We start from the raw sequence: 23,565 nt of genomic DNA on the forward strand, positions 1-23,565 counted from the left end.
AGACTCGAACGTTTCATCACATTAATAACGACTGATTGAAAACCAGGTGCAGAAAACTCTTTATTGTTGCTTCCCACTTTATAAACTGTACAAGATTCTGGAAAGAAAAAGAAGCAGCAGCATTAAATTCTCTATTATATCTCTTGTTATTCAGACGTATACACGGGTTAACTTAGCAGTACTCAGATCAGCGGACAGGGGGCGCTCCCACACACAACCACAAAGACACACAAACAAACCCACAAACAGGAACAGGCAAAAACAGACAACATTTTCACTTGTTTCAGACGTCCGAGTTTGTGCTTCACGATCCCAGCACGGAAAATACAACAACCACCGACCCCAGCCCCCCCCACCCACCGGAGGCTAAATTAAAAAGGAAGAAGAAATTAGAAAGTCATTAAGTCGACTGTAAAAATCACCATCAGAGCAGAAATCCTTTGATTTGAGATTTAACAGCTACGACGATAAGAAGTGATCAAAAGAGAGGAAAGAAAGTGAATTCAGTGTAACACCAGAATAATAAATCTATAAAATAACCAAAGCAAACCGTTATAACCGAGAAAGGATCAGGTGCTGCCAGCACAACGACCAGGAAACAGGAGATCAACTGGTTTCTACTGGGATCAGACCGGAAGTGACCAGCAGACAGCTGTAATTCCTCGGTCGGACAGCAGGTGGCGCCGCACATTTCTTAGTCTCGTCGACTGAGGCACTGAGTCTTTTCTTTGTCGGTTTGAGTGGCAGCCGCCACATCACGGAGGAGACGAGGAAGAGGAGACGATGAAGAGGAGACGATGAAAGTTCATCTGTATAGATCCTGGATCCAAGAAACTTTTAAGACAGATTTGAAAATCTACGGAAAATGTTTGTCTGATTTTAACTTCGCAAAAAGTTTATTTAACTTTTTCTTGACGAGTCGCTTAACGTGGAAAATACCAAAGTTAGCATTGAACCATTGGCTGTAAATAAAGATGGACGACATGGCGGCGCCCCAAAGGTAAAGCCAGAATGTCTCGATCGCCCCCTGGTGGCTGGTCGTAAACCACACCTCCTCCACGTTAGCAGATGGGTCAAACAAACAAAAAAAAAAAGTGGACAAATACATTTTTCTCAGAGATGTTTCTGAGTTATTCTGAGGACCTCTCTTTTGCGTCAGTTCAGACAATGTGACACGACCCAAACCTGAATCATACTTCCGAACTTTTGTCTTACTTACTGGATGAGGTGTGGACACCCTCAGTTCCAACCTGCAGTACAGATCAGAGTATTGAAAAGTACTACTGCTCAGTAGACGTGGTTATATACTGAAATATATAGCGTGAAGTACAGTGATCATTGAGAGTCTGATGTCAGGACGACAGCCGGGACACAAACACTTGCACCTCTAAGGAAGTGACAGTGTTGCATGATGGGAACTGGAAACTATTGGGAGGTAACAAAAAATAAATCATTAAATTCCAAATTAATGTGGAACTTATTCTAAGCTTTTGAGAAGCTGGTGTCAGGTTCGAATCCCTTTGGAAAGAATGAGGCTCAAAGTCTTTAGACTAAAACGAGTTGTGATTCAAGAAGAAAGTGAAGAAGTTGATTTCCTGAAGCCGTTTCTTTTGACGTTGTTAAATATGTTTTTTCTGACTGATTAATAAGCGATGGCAGCGAGAACCCAGAACCCGTCAGCTACGATGAAATCCACGTTTCTCTCAAGTCGTCGTCCGGTTCGTTGTTTCCAGAAATTTCTCTTTGATCAAAAAACTTCTTTCAAACGATGTCGTCGGATCTTCAAAAGCTCAAATAACAGAAAGTTAGTGTTTTACAGTCAGTAACCGCAGAGGGGGCGTGTCTACGTGTCAGCACTAACAGCTTCCCATTGGTCCTGGCATCTTGATTGTAGTTGTACCATTGGCTGATCGGCGGGAGGGGGCGGGCCATCAGGATGCGGCGGCCTGGACGTAGTTGGCGGGGTAGAGGCCGACCCGGCCGCCGCTCAGCTGTCCTCTACACCAGCCCTGCTCGTCCTCCTCACTCAGCTTCAGCAGCTCCTCGCCTGGAACAGGGAGACAGTCAGTTTCCTGCCAGGGGTTTCAAAATAAAGTGGAAAACATACATCTGTGCTGATAAGAGGTGGAACTGGAACGAGATGCTTTTATTTAGATGGAGCTCATTTAGGGTTTTATCAAATTTCTTCCATTGTTTTCTTGTTTCAAGTGATTAAAACACAGGAAACCCACAACAACCATAACTTCCATTATACCATTCAGTTCATCATCATGGAAAATTACCAAAACAAGCAAATATTCACATTCTTACAGCTGGAACCGGTCAATCTGTGGCATTACTACTCAAAATAATTATTAAATTACTGCCAAATTAATAATTACGATCTTACCTATCTATTTTAATGATTTTATAATGTTTTACTTTTTATTTCTGTATCTGTGTTTCTAGTTCTGTGTGATCGTCAAATTGCTTTTGAATTGTCGCTAACTTGAACAGCACTTTGTAACTGCGTGTGAGAGGAGCTGAAGGAATAGAGTTTATTAGCATTATGAATTATTATTGTTTATTATCACAGCTCTAAATGGTTTCTTGATGCACTGAGTGTGAACGGACACCCAACAGCAAATTCGAACCCTGGTTCCCCCTCTAGTTAATCCTGGTTCAGGCTAAGCTGAGTTAAGCTTTTTCAAAACTGACGTCTCTCCCTATGTGGTCCCATCAGGTCCCACCAGGTCCTACCAGGTCCCATCAGGTCCCACCAGGTCCCACCAGGTCCCATCAGGTCCTTCTAACCCCCCATGAAGGACGCCTCCCTGCAGAGGACCGACTGAACCCGGTCAGAGTTTAACCACCAAACCACCAGGTCAACGAGCGTGTATGAGTCTTCACACACAACATAAACAAGCTGGGTTTTTTTTTTGTCAATAAATACACAAAATAACACAAAGTCACTCAGTCGAGCTCAGACCTCCACACATCCCCTTTAAAATTAAATCAAATTACACACACTCAATCATTTAGTAAAATGATGTCGGTCAATAAACAACACACTGCATCCAAACACAACTTCATGATTTAATGAAGCTCAGTTTGTCCAAAGCAGAAAATGATCACTTCAAAATAAAAGCATAGACACCCTGATGGTCAGTCCAGAACTTTAAATTCCCTTAGAGATGCTTTTATCTGAAACGATGTGAAGCTCCACCAGCTTCACATCCGTCACTGCTGCACACGTCATGCACGGAGGTTAAATATTAAATATAATATTCTTGTGTAGTCGGTAGTTCTGTGTTTGAATCTGCTGCCGAGAGGATTCAACTCAAGTCACAGAAATAAAACTGAAGTAAAAAAACTATCATATTTGTGTAGCCACTATTCACAAATCATAATTTTTTTCATGGGGTTTAACAAAGTGCTTCTGTGACTCGGATGAATGAAACAGAAATCACAAGCTTCCAGAGAATAACATGCAGACAGGGTGTGAGCTTTACAGTGTAATGTGTGTGTTTTACATTGTAATGTGTGTGTTTTACAGGTGTGGTGCCCACTGCAGACTCTTGCTTAATGATGTGTCATAATCAGATCTCATGAAACAATGAAATTATGTGTTTGACGTGTGTGTGTGTCTGTGTCTGTGTGTGTGTCTGTGTGTGTGTCTGTTTGTGTGTCTGTGTGTGTGTTAGGACAAGGCATCACAGGTGACCCAAAAAACAAAACACCCTTTCTGGCTCTGACATATAAACTATTTTATTATATATTTATTATTATAGTTTTACTTGTAAATTCTGTTATTTCATAAAATGTGCAAAGTGGCTGAGCTGCTTATTAATTTACATTCTGATTAGTTGACGTTGTGTTGACACTTTAGAAAGAATTAAACAAATGAGGCAGACACACAACATGAAGAACATTGAAATGAACAGACCTGGAGCCTCTGGTCTCTCACTGCTCATAGAGATGTGTTGAGTTTCATCAGGAGAAGCTACAGTCATATTGTTGCTTTTATCTTATTGTTTTCATTCACTACTTCCTGTTCTCTCTCATATTTCGACTGAAGAACTCCATAATCGTATATTTTCAAGCACCTGTAAAGCCCCCCCCCCCCCCCCCCTGTGATGCCTCCCATCTAGAAGCATTAGTCAGGGTTAATACCTGCTTTAAAGCTGAGCTCATCGGCCTCCTGGCCAATGTAATCATAGAGCGCTCGGACTCGCACCCCCTCTACCTGCTGCTCCTCCTCCTCCTCCTCCCCCCCCACGCCGTTCACTGCCAGCGCCTTCTTGGGAATCTCCTCGTCCGACCAGTCAGATGAATACTCTTTCGTCCTGAGGAAGGAGAGAGCAGGAGGCGTCACAACGAGGCCGAGGATCAGACCCACACACTGTGTAACATAGGCATAGCACAACAACTCACACACACAGACACACACACACACACACACACACACAGAGGTCCTACCTGCTGGTGTCCGTAGTGATGGGACTCGGTGGGACGTCGTCTCGGCCTGAAGAGACGATGTTGGTGAGAGTGACCACGTTCTCCTCGGAGTGTCCTCCTCGCTCCTTCCTGCTGATGGAGCGACTCGCCTCCGGAGACCACTCCTGCACACACACACACAAACACACACAAACACACACGCACATTTAGAAGTTGAACCTGTTTGATGTTCTTTCACTTCACGACTCGTCTTATGGTAACTTTCATCATATATTAATGTTCATTGTTAAAATGTCAGGAATTAATAAAAAAATTCCCAAATCTAAAAATACATATTTATTATAGGTATTAATGTTTTTGTTATAAGAAAAAAATAATTCAGAAAAAATCCAAAGTGAACAAGTTGTACGAATAACGTTTTTTTGCTTTAAAGAAATTGATTATCAATTGATTTATATTTAAATTTAGTAAAACTTAATCAATGCAGCTCCATAACAGACTCAGGGGAAACCCCTGTGCAGCATGAAAAATTAAAAAGACAACAGAGGAAAATCTAATTTGTAATTTGGCACAAATATTTCTATCATAAAATCCTTTAACTCCGACATGAGAAGATTTAACTGAGCGACAGGAAGTTATTTAAAAACAACAGATGATTGATACGGATAAAGACGAGGTGCTCTTTTGTCTCAGTGTCTGGTCAACAAACACAGATATATAATAGATAAGCAATAATCAATCAGACCCCCCCCCCCCTACACAGACACACACAGACACACTCACCAGTCATAATAACATGGTGCTGAGTGAAGTCGGAGGCTGTGGATACAGTTACTGGTATTTACAGTCTCAGTGGAGCAGAGAACAAACTCCACACTGTCAGTGCTGCAGGCGTGTGTATGTGAGTGCGTGTGTGTCTGTGTGTGTGAGTGTGAGTGTGTGTGTGAACTCAATGTCCCTGCAGGTATAGATGAAACACCACGTATGCACAAAGTGTTCGTACGAATCCAAAACTAAGATGAAGGATTTTACTGCTCCTCTTTTTCTGTTTTTATAGCTTGAACGTCTTCAGGTTCTTTGCTGAGCTGTGGAGTCATGAATGAATAAAGTCCTCACCAGTATAGAGAAACAAACCGGTGCAGGCCGGTACAATGGTTCTCTGTTTGTGTGTCTGCAGCGCTGTGGGAACGCCAGGAGCTTCCTCAGAGGACGGAGCAGATTCATTTCTCTCTCTCCTCTTACGTTTCAGATTTAGAGAAATGAAGCTAAACAATGTTCACTTCAACTTGACAGATTCTCACAGTTTATACTGAAAAAAAAAATAACATGTATGCATGTATAAACACTCGTGGTACTTAGAAAATTTAAGGAAAATCTGTTTTACTCCATTAATAAGTAAATAACTTATTCAATACTTTTCACGTTTTTACTGCTCAAAAGATTTCAATTGTTGGTAAACAATGGAAATAAAGAGCGATTCTATTTCTATTGTATTTTAATCATTTGTCGTATAATTAGGACCAAACTGCTTCTGTCTTTTTAGTAACTGTCGTCGTAAACGCTCTGAAACTGATTCAGAGAGATGTTGGTTTGTTTCTGCTGCACAGTTGTGTAACAACATCATGTTTAAATCATGTTTAAATGAAATCCAGACTTTAGTAAAAGACTGTTCTCAGAACACGAGGCACCTGAACGCACCTTCAACCTGAAGTCGGTCTTATATCTGAAATCAAACCAGATCCGATCCAGTTTCAGTTTTTCTGATTCTAAAGTGTCAACTCCTTTGTATGATGTGAAATCTGAGGATCTGAGGAGCAGTGCACACACAACACATCACAACGCAACACAACACAACACAATGATTCTCTCACTGTGAGTATACCTGAATGTAACTGAGAACAAACACTGAAATGATCTTCATCATCATCTTCCTCATCCTCAGACAGGAGTCACACACCTCCAGAGGAGTGAGACGTGAATCTGATGAAGAACTGATTCCTCACGTTTCTATGTTTAATTCAGAAGACGACGTCTGGAGAGAAATAAACGACCAGATTTCATCTAAATATTTACAATGATCAAATCTGTGGGAATAATTAACGGTGATTAATATCACAGCTTCAGAAGTGTTTAATAATAATCATTGTGAATATTTGATTCCTATGGCCATGCAGCACTGCTCCTGACCACATGGTGGCACTAATGAGTCACCTCATTGTTGGTAAGGTAACATTAAACTAAAACAAAAATAGAACAAACAAGAGTTGAGTGTTTTCAGATCATCACACGTTTTAAAAGCAACACATCTGAGGAGTAACCGGAGGAAAGTGTCATTTTCACATTTTTGTTTGTGTATTGTGTCTTTGTGTTAGGATACAACTGTTTTTATACTATTTGAATTTGTCTGAGTCTCAGGCAGATACACACAAACACACAAAAGCTTTAAACCTAATAAAGACTCTGTTGTCAGTTTTTTCATATCTGTTAATATTTGTTTGTCCTCACTGACCTCGACTGTTTGTGTGTGTGTGTGTGTGTGTGTGTGAGTGTGTGTGAATGTCTTTCTAAAGTTATGAGGCTACTTTCAGTTAAATACCATCATTGTGATGACATTTTGTTCAGGGGTTAGTGTTAGTGTTATGTAATGAACTGTTTGAGGGTTAAGAAGACTTGGTTTCAGGGTCAGATGTCCTCACAACCATAGAGAGAGTGTGTGTCTGTGTGGGTTTCAGAGACACGCACTGAATATTCAACCGGGTTTCCAGTGAAAGCCCTGTTGTGTAACCGACCTCTGAGTAGGGTCAGGAATGTGTGACACACAGACACACACACACACAAGTCTGAACTTTTTCAGTTCAGACTTGTAGATTTTCTGTGACTCCATTCATTCTTTTCTCCAAACATCTTGAAAATGAGCCCTGAGGTAGTTGTTCTGTTTCATATCTGTGTGAGTGTGTGTCTGTGTGTGTGTGTGTGTGTGTGTGTGTCTGTGTGAGAAACACAGGGAGGAGAAACCAGGAACATCACAGTCCTGTCACGTCAAGCCCTGAACCCTCAATGATGATTTCAATATTAGTTTTTATTTCATCATGTGTGAGACGACAGAGTGTGTGTGTGTGTGTGTCTGTGTGTAAGTGTAAGTGCGTGTGTGTGTCCACACCTCAAACTGAGGCCAGTTCATGCTCATGCCCGGCCCGTGTGTGTTCCTCCACCACCTGAGGTCCTCGGTGTCGTTGGCCCCTCGGATGGTTTGACCCAGGTCCTGGTACAGAGCTTTGAACCTGTGGGACACAGACGACTGTCAATCATCACAAAGAGACTCTGCCTCTGTCAAAGGGAAAAGACAGACGTCCTTTATGATCTGAGACATTCACCACTGCACCGGATCGGTTCTTTTGACTTGGAAAAGTGTTATTTTCTATAAGATAAGATAAGATAAGTGTGTATGTTTAATTTCAGCCGAACCAATTCATCGGTTTGCTGATAACAACTGACCGATATGCACCTGCAGGGACATTCACAGCATTTCAATGAACGCATGACAATGAGACAATTACATTGAGGGACTCGTGTCTCAGTTTGAAGGAGACACAGGAACCAGAGATGTTGGTCACTGGTCCTGGTGAACGCCCTCGCACACGGCAGCTCCCCTCAGGTAATGAGAGACTCCAGAAACCAAAGTCTCTGAGCTCAGTCCGAGTCTGGATGTCAGGTCTGTGGTGGACACCAGGTCTCTGAAGGACATCATGTCTCTGCAGGACATCAGGTCTCTGCAGGACAACAGGTCTCTAAAGGACATCAGGTCTCTGCAGGACAACAGGTCTCTGGAGGAAGTCAGGTCTATGTAGGAAGTCAGGTCTCTGCAGGACATCAGGTCTCTGCAGGACAACAGGTCTCTGCAGGACAACAGGTCTCTAAAGAACATCAGGTCTCTGCAGGACAACAGGTCTCTGCAGGACAACAGGTCTCTGGAGGAAGTCAGGTCTCTGAAGGAAGTCAGGTCTCTGAAGGACATCAGGTCTCTGGAGGAAGTCAGGTCTATGTAGGAAGTCAGGTCTCTGCAGGACATCAGGTCCCTGAAGGACATCAGGTCTCTGAAGGACATCAGGTCTCTGAAGGACATCAGGTCTCTAAAGGACTTCAGGTCTCTGCAGGACAACAGGTCTCTGCAGGACAACAGGTCTCTAAAGGACATCAGGTCTCTGAAGGACATCAGGTCTCTGAAGGACATCAGGTCTCTGGAGGAAGTCAGGTCTATGTAGGAAGTCAGGTCTCTGAAGGACATCAGGTCTCTGCAGGACATCAGGTCTTTGAAGGACATCAGGTCTCTGCAGGACATCAGGTCTCTGAAGGACATCAGGTCTCTGCAGGACATCAGGTCTCTGAAGGACATCAGGTCTCTGCAGGACAACAGGTCTCTGAAGGACATCATGTCTCTGAAGGACATCATGTCTCTGGAGGACATCAGGTCTCTGGAGGACATCATGTCTCTGCAGGACATCAGGTCTCTGAAGGACATCAGGTCTCTGCAGGACATCAGGTCTCTGCAGGACATCAGGTCTCTGAAGGACATCAGGTCTCTGCAGGACAACAGGTCTCTGAAGGACATCATTTGGAGGACATCAGGTCTCTGGAGGACATCAGGTCTCTGGAGGACAACAGGTCTCTGCAGGACATCAGGTGGTCTCTCATTTCTCCGGCTGCACCAGGAACCTGAACTTGGCTTTAAATCGCATCTTGTCAATTCCCTCGTTAGCGTCTCGCGTCAGCTTCGTCTCCAGAGTTAAAATCCATTCGGTGGAATCTTCAATATTTTGACTTATTGGACTTCTCCCAATCAGGGTTACCATGGTAACAGGGACTTGTTTAAACAGACCAGGAGGTCAGTAGTTAATGGACAACACAAGTTTCCCATTATCTCCTGTGTACACACACACACATGTTCACAAACCACGACACGTCTGCATGCCATCGTTCTGAGTCATTGTGTGTGTGTGTGTGTGTCTGTGTGTGTGTGTGTGTGTGTGTGTCGTACCCCTCTCTGGAGGACAGGTCCAGGTGGGTGTGTGTGTCCAGCAGGACGTCTTTAAAGAAACACAGCCTCCTGCGCTCGGCCTCCTGGGTGAGGTCGAACACCTGCTCCATGTCCTCCATGTATCGAGGGTTACAGCGGTTCAGCTCCTCCAGGGCCTTCTCGTAGCGCTCCTTCACCTGGCGTGCACACACACACACACACACACACAAAGAAGTCACACAAAGGCATGTTTGGTCAAACTAGAATCACAAAGATGAACAGGATGCAGGATTTTCTACGTTTTGTGTTGTTTTTCCTGCTGTTGGGTTTGTGCGGAACAGAGAATAGAGGAGACAAGCCTGGTCATGTTACACAAACACACAAAGACAGACACACACACACAGAGAAACAAGTAGGTTTTCCTGGACTCACTGACACACCCAGAGTGGTGCTAGAAGGAGCTGTGTGTGTGTGTCTGTGTGTGTGTGTGTTTGTACTTTCTCGGCCTCCTGGTTGCAGCGCTCCACCCGGGTTGTGTATTTGCGGACTTCCTCCTGAGACTTGGTCGGGTCGGCCTTGGCGTGCGTTTCCCTGGTCGACGCCGTCCACTCCTCCTTCCTGGCCTGATGGTAGCTCTTCTTACTGGACTCCACCTTACAACACACACACACACAGACACACACACACATTATTATTGTTAGACTAGATGTCGTCATGCTTCCTCATTGACACGTCAGATCAAATATTAGAAACATGATGAACGACTCCATTCCAAGCAGCATCACAGGCCGATCCCACTAAACAACAACTCATTGTTTTCTCATTTTCATATTCACCCAAAATTGTGACTCTTTGAATGTAGCCCCCCCCGCCCTCACCTCTTTCAGTTTGCGGACCCAGGGCTTCTGGGCTTTGCGGAAGCCGTCGTCTGCCTCCTTCGTTTCCCTGAAGCCTCCGATCATCTGCTTGTGGAAGGCGTCCTTCTGCCACTCGCGCACCTTCTCGCTGTCCTCGCCCGCCAGCCGCTGCCGCAGGTCCAGGTGCAGCTCGCTGAGCCGATCGGCCGCCTGCATGAAGGCGTGCCACGCCTTCTCCAAGGTGCCATACTGAGGCCCTGGGGGGGGTGGAGAGGGAAGAGGAGGGTACTCCATCACCTCAGTGAGCCTCAACAACCTGATTCACAATCTGTTCAGTGACCTCCTCCTCAACCGACCTTTCTCCACGACGCCCCTCCACCTCTTGGCCCAGTCGCTCAGCTGCAGAGCGTAACTCTTCTCGATCTTCGCCCGCTCCTGGAAGCAGCTGACCAGCTCGTTACACAGCCGGTGGCCGTCGTCGATTCTCTTCACCGTCCTCTTGTAGTTCCCCGGCTGCAGAGACACACACACAGACACACACACACACACACACCCAAATAAGCTTTGAGTGGCGTTAGGTGGATGATGCAGGGAAACGGAGACGGAGTGAAGGGAGCACCCGGGGACAGGCAGAAGAAGGAGCAGGTTCAGGTATGTCGTTTTTCCAGATATTGCCGTGCGAGTCCTGGCAGCTCACTGAAGTCAGCAGATCATCATGGATCCTCATGTGACTGCAGAGCGGCTCGCTGAGCTTCTGTCACATTCGTTTACTGCTGGTTTCATTTCCGTAGTGGGTCTGAACTGGTTGAATCAATCTAGCATGTGTTGTTGTGTGTTTGTGTGTGTGTGTGTGTGTCTGTGTGTGCGTGTGTACTCTACCTCCCAGAAGCTGTCAGAGCTCCCCAGGTCGCTGAGGTCTCCGTTGGAAGACATGTCGGCCTTACAGCACGGAATGATGGCGGCTACAGAAACAACTAGAGAGAAGGGGGGAGGAGGGAGAGAGAGAGAGAGAGAGAGAGAGAGGGGGGGGGGGGAAATAAAAGGTAGGACGTCCATTACTCTGGGTAATTTCCAGGAATCTTTTTAGGTGTTAAGCTAAAAAACCTCAGGGATATTTCAGACTCAGTTCTCCAACACAACTTGGTTCTAATTATAAGTGAAATGGAGAAAGAGTCAGTTTCAATGGGATTTGATCCAAAGCCCCAGAACAGATTATACCTGCTTAAGTCACAAATACTAACTCTTCATGGTAAAATGATGATGTCTACCTTTTAAAAAACACACTATCGAATAGAAAGACACAAAAAAAGAATCCAATCTAAATATGTTTATGAGAAATGAACTTGAGATATAAATATGTGCCTTGTATGTAAATGGTGTCCGAGTGTTTTTAGGATTTCTCTGGTATTTGTTCACGTCCTCCGCTCGTCCAGCCTCAGCTCTACAGTTTCAGACAAAGTGCAGCTCCACGTCAGCGACGCACAAACCTACACAGCCTCTCTCTCCTGCCCACAGAGCTGCTCTCTCCAGGTCGCTGCCCGGTTCTCCTTCTGCACACAACTGGACTGTGTGCGACCGACAAACACAGTGTCACACACACACACACACAAACACATCCGCTGCGTTACTGAGGCATGAATCTGTGTCAACGAGTCCCGGACACACACAATGGGTCTCATTCATCAGAGGAGACGACGCACAAAACATTTGGATCTGCAAGTTATCAGAGATGATTCCTCTGTGCCTGGTGAAGACAGACGGAGGGACAGGACATCACCTGAAGACAAAGACGCCGCAGTCCGTGTTTCAAATCCAGCCTCCTTCACGTCTTCTCTGATATCCACGTTATCACCACAGGCTGTAAATCAAGATGGACGACATGGTGTCCAATAGTGAAGCCACAGTGTCTCGATTGCCCCCTGGTGGCTGGCTGCACTACAGGTCATAAACCTCACCACCTCCATGTTGATGAACGGGACACGCGTTTCTGATCAGTTTGGTTTTAATTGGTTAATGGCTGCGTTTGTTTCTGTGATCGTTTGGCTTCTTTATTTACCTGTTGGTCAGTACATTCTAATTTAAAGAAAACAGGGATCTACTTATTCAATGGCTCGTGTGCAAACCTTCTTTCCTGTATATATTCTGTTTGCACTGTATAAATTGCTTCTATTCTATACTTCCTTGCCTTTACATTGCATGTAGCATTGACCTTAGCTGAATTTATTAATGCAAAGTATAAAATGTCTCCACACAAAACATGAAACTCACTCAACCGGTCTCAAACACATGGAATCAACCTGCAGCTCATCACCAGCCCGACTCTGCCGATGAACCCGTCACCAGTTCACCGTGACCTCGACTTGCGTACATCCACTTCCTGCCTGTGATCCTCCCACTGGACAAAACCCTGTTTCAAGGCCGAACCACTTCCTGTGTCAGTCACAACAACCCGAGAGGAAAACACGCTTCAGTCCCGAGCGAGCCAAGGTCACCGCCTGCACCTCCTGCTGCTCCTCGCCGAGCGGCCGACCGCTGCTCCCGTCAGGAGGAGAGTCGGCTCCCACCCCCCCCCCCCTTACTGCTCCTTCAGAGGCCCCTGCCCCCACAGTGATGGACGTCGCCAAGGTAGCCTCTGATCTCAGCAAGTGGGAATAAGCCACCACAAACGCTGTTGACACAATACAACCTTTATATTTACACAAACTACACGTTCAACAACCGGAAAATCTGCTGCAACAGTCAGACAGTGGAGTGCGTTACTGCTGCACCCCCGCTGTGAGGCTGCTGCAGCTCGGAGGGCGCTATGTTCCAGAGGGAGGTCGGAACATCACATCCTTCCACCAGGTTTCATTTTAACCCGCTCAGTTGTTCACGTGTGTGTCATCCTGCTGACAAACCAGACGACAGACAAACAGACAGAAGAGGACGTCCCTCCACCAAGGTGCTGATGAAGAAACAGACAAAACTCCTTTAATCAAATCCACCCCCAAAAGTGAATGGTTTCTTCCCTTGCATCTATTTTAAAGTTTCAATAAATCAGTCTACTAGTTCCTGTGTAATCCTGCAAACAGTCAAACAAACAGCAATGAACACACAACCTCCTTGGCTGAGGTGCACTTCAGCCCTGAACATGCGTTTTGTTCCACAGCTTCGTAGATGTTTTACAAATCCTCTTGGAACTGAGCGAGCTGCTTTCAGACATGCACCGCACTCCGGAGATCCTCCAGAGCTTCTCCACAGGGGCTGCAGGTGTGAACCCTGCGTTGTGCATGAGAGAGAGGAGAAACTGAAGAGAAGGTCCGGACCCAATTCTCCACAGATCCTCTGGAAGTCAAGTCTGAAAACAGCTTCAGTCTGCGACAAAAAGCTCAAAGACACAACTTTGTACGTGCACATAGGGTTGCAAAATTCCGGGAATATTCAAAGCTGGAAACTTTCCATGGGAATTAACGGGAAATTGTGTGGGTAATTTATACTAACTGTATTTACCTTGTCATAAACAGACATAAATATGAAAAATGATTTTGTCATATGCTGATTTGAGCCCTGAGGAAACTTTGGGCACTTGACTATATGCTACTGCATCTTTGTGTCATTCTTAACACAGGTCTTTGCACAGTATTCATAAATGTACACAGCCTTTCCTTCTACATTGGCTGTGGGTGAAATGTCTCCACACATGAGATAGTGCACGTGGAATTGTTCTGTAGAATAAGATGAGAAAAGCTTGTAAAAAAACACTAATGCAATGCTAGAGATATAAATAGTTGGCCCAACAAATGGAATAGTCTTTAAAAACATTTACAATTGATGGAGAAATGAATATAAAGAGGCTAGATGGACAGAAGAACCATCCTCAATCAGCATGCTAATATATTTCCCCCAGTAATATCATAGAAACTTACCTGACTAGTCCTTCACACTACAGCAGGCCTCAGTAGCTCTGCTGTAGAGTGAAGGATGCTGGGAATTATCTGCACCAGTGATGGAGAAATGCACAGTGCAGGGTTGAAGTTCAACGTGCAGCATGTGTTGCATTCCATACATCTATAAAATAGAGTTCTGAATGATGTTTTTATTGCTCAGCGTTTATTTTTTTTTTCAAAATTCCCAAGCTTAATATTTCTATGGAAATTTTCCGAATATGTTCCACCTGTTTGCAACCCTACGTGCACTCGACCCACACGCGATGGAATAAAAAAAGCAAACACTGAAACCATTACTGAGGGTTCAGGGCTCGACGTGACAGGACTGTTTGAGGATCCTGGGTTTTCCTCCTCCCTGTGTTTCACAATCTTCTCTCTCACTGTAAATAACAAGTCGTCTCCCAGAGTAGCAGCAGCTGATCTATGCACTGGGACCAGACGAGGCCGAATTAAAAGGCAGCGCACAACAGTAGCCTTGGTGAACTCTGCAGGGAGCAATGTGGGAGCGGGCGAGTCTAAATACACTCTGCAATGACAGAGCAGCCGGAACCGGGAGGGAGGAGAACGTGCACTTAGATCAGGTTTAATGTGTGTGTAGGTGTGTCAGTGTGTGTGGGTGCGTTTCGCAGGCGACGCTGAAGATTGGTGAAACGCGGACGTTCGACAACACAAACGCACAACATCACTTTTCTGTCAGACGTGGCCGATAATCTCCGTCAGACAGCTGAGCTCAAGTTTTACCTCCCCACGCTGTACAGACAGAAGGATGGCCGTGTGTGTGGGTGTGTGTGTGTGTGTGTGTGTGTGTGTGTGTGTGTGTGAGGGTGTGTGTGAGGGTGTGTGTCACAGGTAAGTGGTAAGCAGAAGCATCTGGCACCAGCATGCTGGAACATGAGTGAGTATGAGAAAACTGACTTCTCCATGGGTCGCTAATTACTGCTCCTATATCCTACAGGAGTGTTTTTGTGAGTGTGTGAGTGTGTGTGTCTGTGTGTGTGTGTGTGTGTGAGAGTATCTGGGTGTGGCTCACTGAAAGCATGTTGGCTTGGCAGCTCAATCCACTTGTACTGTGGCTGCTGCAGTGAACCTGCTGGAGGTTTGCATGCAGGTCGACCGACGAGCCGAGGTTCACCCACAAAGACACACGGGAAATAAATACTGTGCCAAATAATAACAAATAAAAAGCTCTGATGTGCTGAGAGTGAAACTGTCAAAGGGCTGATGTTCATCAGTTACACACAGGGCGGCGGGGGGGGGGGGGGATGGATGTCGCTAGTTTTGCAGTTATTTGCTCATAAATCAAAACAGACAAACTAAGAATGACGATGAAACAAAGTGAAAACATTTCTTCTATAGTTTCAACTTTTCCGTTAATTTGCTGGTTTACTTTTGTCAAACAGAAAATAAGCAACAACAGAAAGTTGTTCACCTCGGCTCTAACACAACTTTGTTAACCCATCGAGCTGCTGCTGAACAAGTTCTCAAGATTATCAGCAACTCCACACACGCACACACACACGCACACACACACACACAGACACACGCCCTGTACACTGAGCTAATGCCTTCAGGAATGTATTTCAAATCGTCTGCATGTACAACAAATAAAAGGAAACACGGTTTCACTGCAGAGGCCTTTACAACACGCACAGTAGAAAGTTGTGGTTTTTATTATCGATTATATTTTAAATACGTGTCTCATAATCTTTACAGCGAATGAAACAAACCCAAAGTAAACTTCAAGTCCTGCACGTGTCCAAAAACGTGTTGAGGTGTAAAGTGAGCGCAGGTCGGGGGGGGGGGGGGGGACACATGTGACAGGGTGCTACAGCTCGGTACAAAACAAACACAGTGGAAACACAACAGTTTGTGAACATTAGGGAAAAGTCGTTTCTTTTTCAGTTTCAATACATCTTCATCTGTTTGTAAGAGAGTTGTTTCTCTATTTAAACAAAAGTAACATGTTATAAATTTAAATATATTTAAGATTTTTTTGGGGCCATTTTCCTCACCATCATCCTTCCCTCGACTCTTCGTGAGTTTTTCCGTATTTCTCAATGTTTATTTTACATGTTTACATGGGTCCAATCACTGGTAATGAACTAGAGTTCAGTCCCCCCGAGTATCTACACACAAACACACACACACACACGCTCTGGATTATGGATTATGAAACAATGAACCGCTGGGATCAAATTTTTGCAAAATGCCGCACACTGCTTATACTTCTTATATTTGAAAAGCTAAAACGTCCAAACTGATACAGAACCAGGAGGACGTCTCTCTAGTTCTGATCTTCTTCATCTGGATCAATAAATGATTCCCTGGGAAACTGGAAACCAAACTGTCCTTCAATGTTAAAGAAAGTGGTGAAGTTTAACGAGTTCTTTCTTCTCATCCGTCCACTAATAAACAAACAAACAAATGGATGGTGTTGAAAACACAATCTCTTTCCATTTAGTTCCTGAACCATGTGAAAGTATTGAGAAGCTAAAGGCTGCTCGATCCTGAACAGGCCCCAGATCAGTGATGAGAGGAGGTGAGAGGATGAAGTGTGAGAGGAGAGGAAGTGCAGGAGAGAACCAGAGGAGAGGAAGAGCAGGAGAACACAGAGGAGAGGAAGAGCAGGAGAACACCGAGGAGAGGAAGAGCAGGAGAACACCGAGGAGAGGAAGAGCAGGGGAACCAGAGGAGGGAAGAGCAGGAGAACCAGAGGAGAGGAAGAGCAGGAGAACCAGAGGAGAGGAAGAGCAGGAGAACCAGAGGGGAGGAAGAGCAGGAGAACACAGAGGAGCGGAAGAGCAGGAGAACACAGAGGAGAGGAAGAGCAGGAGAACCAGAGGAGAGGAAGAGCAGCAGAACCAGAGGAGAGGAAGAGCAGGAGAACACAGAGGAGAGGAAGAGCAGGAGAACCAGAGGAGAGGAAGAGCAGGAGAACACAGAGGAGAGGAAGAGCAGGAGAACACAGAGGAGAGGAAGAGCAGGAGAACACCGAGGAGAGGAAGAGCAGGAGAACACAGAGGAGAGGAAGAGCAGGAGAACCAGAGGAGAAGAAGAGCAGGAGAACCAGAGGAGAGGAAGGGCAGGAGAACCAGAGGAGAGGAAGAGCAGGAGAACCAGAGGAGAGGAAGAGCAGGTGAACCAGAGGAGAGGAAGAGCTTTGACAACACGACACAAACAAGAGGCTTCTGATGCCGTTTCCAGAACAACAGAGAACTCAGCCGAAGCTCAAACGTAATCACAGACACCAGGAGGATAATAATAAACCTCATTCCCGTCAAAAGGCTCAATCATCTTTCACTGTTTGTCTGCAGCAGGTTTGCAGTTTGTTATTTTCCAGGACTGATCAGCTACAAAGCAAAATAATAAAAAACTCATCTGATCAGTATTTTCCTCCTCACGGCTCCAAATCTCCACAGATTCACGTTGAGTGATTTATTGAGTCAACAGCTGTTTCTGAATAAAGTGAAACGGCTGCAGGCGTCAGGTTTCTGGTGACTGAGCAGTTCTCCTGGACTCTGGGTCAACAGCTGCTCATCTAAATGAAACAGCTACGAAGAGTCTTTATTGATTAACCTGAAGATCAAGTTCTCAACATCTAACCATCTCATTAGAGGAACAGGAACCGGTTCAATAGATGACTGATCAATCAACACACGGATAAGTTCATAAGTGTCAAGAGGCAATTATCAAAATGTATCAGCAGGGAATTAAATACTTGTTTGTTGAAGACATAGTTTAATGAAGATTCTTTTATGTTTTATGTCATAATAAGTTGGAAATGTGGAGATTTTAGTCTCTGGTTTAACAAAAGATTAGAAGATATAACAATAATCAACAACGCAAATTATTTTACTGTTTCTGAATTTTTTCTTGAGAGCAAATTTACTAACGAAGCCAAAGACGAATAAGCAGCTGATTTCATTCATTCATCTTTTTAATATCAACTCTCCAAATTCCTTCTTTTAGTTGTAACACAACCTGACGTCTCTGCTCGCAAACACAAAAACAATCAACCGACAACACAGAGGAGGAGGAGGAGGGTGAACGTGGGAGGAAGGGTGAGACAGAGGGAGAGTCTGGTTTAAAGAGAAGTGGGTCAGGCCAGTGAGGGTGAGGGTGAGGAGGAGGAGAAGGGGGGGGGGGGGGGGGGGGTAGACAGAGCAGCTGAGGGAGGGATGAGGAGAGAGAGAGAGAGAGGGAGGCCGGTCCAGACCTCATAAGCCGCACTGGAAAACTCACGGCCATTAATCTGATTAATGTACAGTTTCCCAGCCGCTCGCTGCTCTTACACGTACGTCGGGCTTGTGGTGAATTAGTCTTAAGCTGCAGCCGCCTGCATTCCAGCCCAGCTTCAGTCTGTAGGTACGAACCAGCGCCTGCAGCCTCCGGGCATCGAACCAGTGACTGAGATACTGGTGTGCTCCAGCTGCAGCTACTGGCCCGACGTCTGGCTGCAGACAACCAGCTGTGTCTCTCTGGAAGGGACACACTCGCTCTGGGAACGTGGGTCTGAAGATGGACGTTTGAGGTTTAGATGTTTCGATGGGCGGGTTCAGTTCATCGCTCACATTTTAGACGTAAGAGCTGCTACGATTGTCTGAAAGCTTCTCACACGTGGAGACATGTTCCTGAGACGTTCTGCAGGTTCTGTGCGTGAACGAGTTGGAGCCAAATGTTCTCCTGCTGCCATCGCATTTATAAAACTGTCACATCTTCCTATCACGTTAAATCATTTGAACTCTTGATTTAACTTCATGAGAATCGGACCCGTCTTTGAACCTGCTGCTTTTTGTCTTGTCTTCGGATGTTTGTCCTGAAAAACACTTTTTCTGTTCAACTATACGTTTTACAGTTTTGACCGGACAGACAAAAACCACTGTGTGAATCACAGCTTGTTAAAGTGTGTTGAGCTTTAATCAGACGACAGGAGCACAACGAGCAAAGTTATGAACAGTTTGAATTAAAAGGTGGAAACAAAATATCAATACTGGAAAATGAATGGTCATCTTGACTCGTGAGATACGAGTATCCATATGCTGCCGGCCAAATATCCAAATATCCATGAAATGTAGTATAGTTTATCTGTATGTATAGTTTGGACTTTTACCAGTTTATGGTTATTTTACATTGGAGTGATGTCACAATCCTGCACTTCACCTCTTTAGAAGCATTTTGTATTTTCCTCCAGTCAGACACACATCATGATGAATCATCCAATCACAGGCCACGCATCACATATCATAAGTTACCCTGCATACCCAACATGCAACAGAAACAAAAGCACAAGCTGCCCTGGACCAAAACCAGCAGAACTTACCTTATCAGAGACAAAAACAGAGACGGACAGACGTCCAAGCAGAAGACAGCCTTCGTCTCCGCGGGCCTGAGAGACAGACGCAGAGAGGAAGATCCCACAGCAGCAGCAGCAGCAGCAGCAAGGAGAAGAGCACAGAGAGGTTTGTTAGACAGCGGAGCGGCCACAGCGACATGCGGTTCGATCCCCACAGCCTGGAGCTACAGGTTATATGGCTCCTCGCCGCCTGGAGGTGACACATTCTGGGAGCGCTGGTGAAATGCCACACATGGAGCCGTTAGCGAGCGGCTAATGAAACAGCCAGAGAGCCGCGGGGGGGCGGGGGGGGGGGGGTCAGGGCGGTTCACTCACACCTCTAAATTTACCTGCGTGGACGACGAGCTGAGACCAGAGTGTCAGGTTTTAAAAACCGAACGACCAATTTACCTGAATTCACTTGTTGGTCAAACACATGAGGTGATTTCACATTTCTGAGAAAGTGTCTCTGACCCTGCAGAGGCCAAACCAGTGGATCCATCCCAGTGAATCAGAATGACCCATATGGATTACTGGGGGTGGATACCAATATATCAGCTGATTTGTCTTTATATTACAAACAGACAATTTGATTCTGAAGATGTCGTTATCAACATCGTAATCTAATTGATCCTTTAACCACATATGTTATAAATAGCTGTGACTAACAGATAAATCTACAAAACTTGAATTAAAAAAATGAAACCAGTATAAAGAGAAAAGTTTTCATATCAGCAGATCTGATTGGTCCGTGAAGGGCTCCCAGCAGAACCACAGCAGAGAGGCGGAGCTGAGCAGAAAGGGACAAGTCAGCCTTGTTCCCACACTCTCAGCTGTTCGCTCATTTCCAACCAGAACCACATCACTGAGGCCATGTTGGGCCGGGACCAACTCCCCCCCCGCCCCCCGGCTCCGCAGCAGCATGCTGATCACTGCAGGTCCTGAAAGACGACGTTAACCCAGAGGACGCGTCTCCAGCCGTTAGCTCTCGATTCCAGTTTGACAACTTGTTTTGTTTGGAGAAAGTTTCCCAGGAAACAGCAAAAGTTCCTGAACAGCCGGAGTCAACAACAAACTATTGTCTTTACTGATTATTCGATCAATAAATGATTAATAATTAATAATAATAATAATAATAATGATTTAAACATTTGATGGTTGCAGCTTCTTAAATGTGACGACTAAATGTTTTTCCTTAAAGTTGAAGGACATCGAACATATAACCAGACCATGACATATTTCATCTTTCCATGAAATTCCACTCGCTCGGCAGAATTCGAAGCCCTGAGGGGGGGGGGGGGGGGGGGGGGATGTCCCGCCTCCACAGTGGATCCTACTACAATACTGCTGCTTGTCAGTGAATCCCCCCCCACACACACACACACCACCACCCAGCTACAAGAGGACTTCTATTAAACAACACACCACAGACTGTTAGAAATAAGTCAGTCAGTGGAAGCAAGAAAACAACATGCGGCAGATTCACAAATAACATTTTCTCTCAAGTTCCAGCTTTAAATCTGAGATGTGTTTTCAGTCGACTCTGCAGAACCTTTAGAGCTTGTGTGATCACTTCTACCGTTTCATATTCTATTAGTATTATTTTTCACACTCGTAACTTTGCCAGCAGTTGTTGTTCTTGCCACAGATGGAAACGAGCACGACGAAAAAAACCGAACAAACGATGAACGTGACGCAGATGTTGAGTCACGTTTTCTAACCGCACCACACTGACAAATAGAATAAGTGATTTCAAAATAAAAGCTACGGTTGGTAATCAAAGCCACGCCTCCAAAACAAAAGACGACTTCCCCGTGATTCGCTTGCTAACCTCTGAATATCGTCTCTGCCTATATTTATGTCTGTCATTTCACGATAACAAACACAAACTCAGACTGTGTTGATGCTATTTCAGGACTTCTGAGAGTTTGTAACTGATCTTTGTCTTCTGCCCCCTACTGGCCAGGAACGACTCGATGCACCTTTACATTTTTAGGTTAAACTGTTGAAGTGATTGAGCAGAAGGACTGTGTAGTTTTACTCAATTCTCTTCTCTTCGAGTCCATTTTCAGAGCATTTGGGAAAATGTCACTAGAAAACGTGCAGATTTTCACGCAGCACGTGAATGTTAGCGCAGATGTTAGCGGGTTTAACCGTCGCAGCCTCGATTGTAAACATTCTAAAGTGATGAAGGTGACACCAAAACGAATATTTAAAGTATTACATAACACTACAGTTATTAAGTGTTTTAAAGCGAGTGTTTGAACCCAGGGTCAGAGTCAGTAAATCTGTTTTCTGTGCGCATTCTTTGTGAAACCAGATCCAGAAGAACCCAGATCAGATGTAGGCCAGTTCCACTGGTTTCTCCTCATGTGGACACAAACCAACTTTACTCAGACCTGTCAGATCTGGATCAGATAAACCAGGAGTGTAAAGACAGTTTCAACAGGGTTGGACGTGTAATTTGTCCGATCAGTGTTTCTCCCCACGTCCAGATCAAAACCCTCTAAACTTCAATTTGCCAAATCTTGAACAGATAAACAAAGATTGAGTAAAGATTTGTAAAAACCTTTTATCTCGTCTCAAACTCACTAGATTCTGTGTTTCCCTTCATGTAAACCACCGGGACAAGGCCCGGGGAACAATCACTATATTTAGACTTCTGTCAAATCTGGAATAGATTATAACAGAGAAGTTGAATAAACACAGTTTCACCTTTATTCGATATTTAAAACCAGAATAACTTGAGGTTCACACTCATTCAGACAAAACACCATCAAACTGACAGTTGAGGATTAACCAGGAGTCAACAGTTTAAAGATGTTTCAGATATTATTATTCAGAAAGTGGACCGAGATAAAACCCAACTAGACTTAGGCTTAGATCTGGACTGGATTCACAGAGAGGGTGTAAACATCGTGAAGACCAAACTGGACCAGGTCTAGATCTAAACCTGTATCGATCTACATTCCTGATGTAAACCTGAACGTAATAAGACTCGATCCGGATCTGCTCTAGATAATATAAATGAGGGGAAAACACTGAAATCCACTTTTATTTCCTACTGACACATAAAACCTCATATTTACTTTTAGGTTTTAAACAGAGTTAAGGTTTGAACTCAGGAGTCGGATTCTCAAGGACTCTGCAGGTCCCTGGTAGGAAGAAGTAACTGTAACGCGGGGGTGTAACTGTAACGGGGGTCATTCAGGTTTCCCCTCACGTTTCCTCTTGGCCACACGAGTAGATATTTATAATAGCCTTCGATGACAACACAAGTGTGACACAGCGAGGGGGTATCTGTAACGCTGGGTGTAACTGTAACGCTGGGTGTAACTGTAACGCTGGGTGTAACTGTAACGCTGGGTTGCACACAGGTGGCCGCAGCATGTGCTGATGAACAGGTGAGGTCACTTACCAGGTTCACTCCGAGCAGGAGAACAGACTGGACACTTCTCTCCTCTTCCTCCTCTTCCTCTCACGTGCAGCAGTGTAGCTTCAGTTCTTTTTAAAAATAAAAAAATATTCCTCCTTCGTTTAATCCTCCACACACAGCGACATGTTTCCACTTCTCTCCGCGGACAAACGTCGCTCCTCCTCGGCCATTAAACCAAGAGAAGTCGCCTCCTGCTCCAGAGACAGTTTCCTGCTCCGCTCGGCTTGAACCGGAAGTTTCCTCCGAGGAAAGAAGGAGGAAATAAAACGGAGGAAAGAGAGATAACGAGTGTTGTCGTGTTGTTTCTGCGGAGGATCAGTTTCCTCCTCCTGCTCCTCTTCTGCCGTCTGTTGTAATGATGCGTTCACTGTCCTCCGCAATCTCCATTCATCCTATTACAGAGCTTAACCCTTCACTATCCGTGATGCGTTCACTGTTCACTGTGGTGCGTTCACTGTCTACTGTGATACCTTCACTGTTCACTGTGGTGCGTTCACTGTCCACTGTGATGCCTTCACTGTCCACTGTGATACCTTCACTGTTCACTGTGGTGCGTTCACTGT

The 23,565-nt window shown here is 45.0% G+C and overlaps 1 protein-coding gene across 2 annotated transcripts; it reads right to left on the reverse strand.

Annotated features, from left to right (window-relative positions):
• Positions 1–42: 42 nt before the first annotated feature.
• pacsin3 (protein kinase C and casein kinase substrate in neurons 3) lies at positions 43–23,346 on the reverse strand. Of its 2 annotated transcripts, XM_062392165.1 has the most exons (11): positions 22,985–23,346; positions 19,555–19,620; positions 11,188–11,282; positions 10,665–10,821; positions 10,330–10,565; positions 9,949–10,104; positions 9,473–9,648; positions 7,598–7,718; positions 4,459–4,601; positions 4,153–4,325; positions 43–2,047 (listed from the first exon to the last, which is right to left on the reverse strand). In XM_062392165.1, exons 3-11 carry the CDS (start codon positions 11,239–11,241, stop codon positions 1,932–1,934), a joined length of 1,332 nt encoding a protein of 443 aa, XP_062248149.1. In that variant the 5' UTR covers positions 11,242–11,282; positions 19,555–19,620; positions 22,985–23,346; the 3' UTR covers positions 43–1,931. The 2 variants fall into 2 exon arrangements, with proteins under 2 accessions (XP_062248149.1, XP_062248140.1); XM_062392156.1 differs by lacking the exon at positions 19,555–19,620.
• Between the last annotated feature and the right edge of the window lie 219 nt (positions 23,347–23,565).

This window comes from Platichthys flesus, chromosome 1 (genome assembly GCF_949316205.1).
Source record: "Platichthys flesus chromosome 1, fPlaFle2.1, whole genome shotgun sequence".
Classification (NCBI taxonomy): domain Eukaryota; kingdom Metazoa; phylum Chordata; class Actinopteri; order Pleuronectiformes; family Pleuronectidae; genus Platichthys; species Platichthys flesus.

Bases quoted from the DNA above. Each gene is read 5' to 3' on its own strand.
- pacsin3 (XM_062392156.1), bottom strand. From the start codon at position 11,241: ATGTCTTCCAACGGAGACCTCAGCGACCTGGGGAGCTCTGACAGCTTC. The intron at 10,822-11,187 runs GTAGAGTACACA...GTGTCTCTGCAG, and splicing joins GCTCTGACAGCTTCTGGGAG to CCGGGGAACTACAAGAGGAC. The intron at 4,602-7,597 runs GTGTGGACACAC...GTGTGTGTGCAG, and splicing joins TGAACTGGCCTCAGTTTGAG to GAGTGGTCTCCGGAGGCGAG.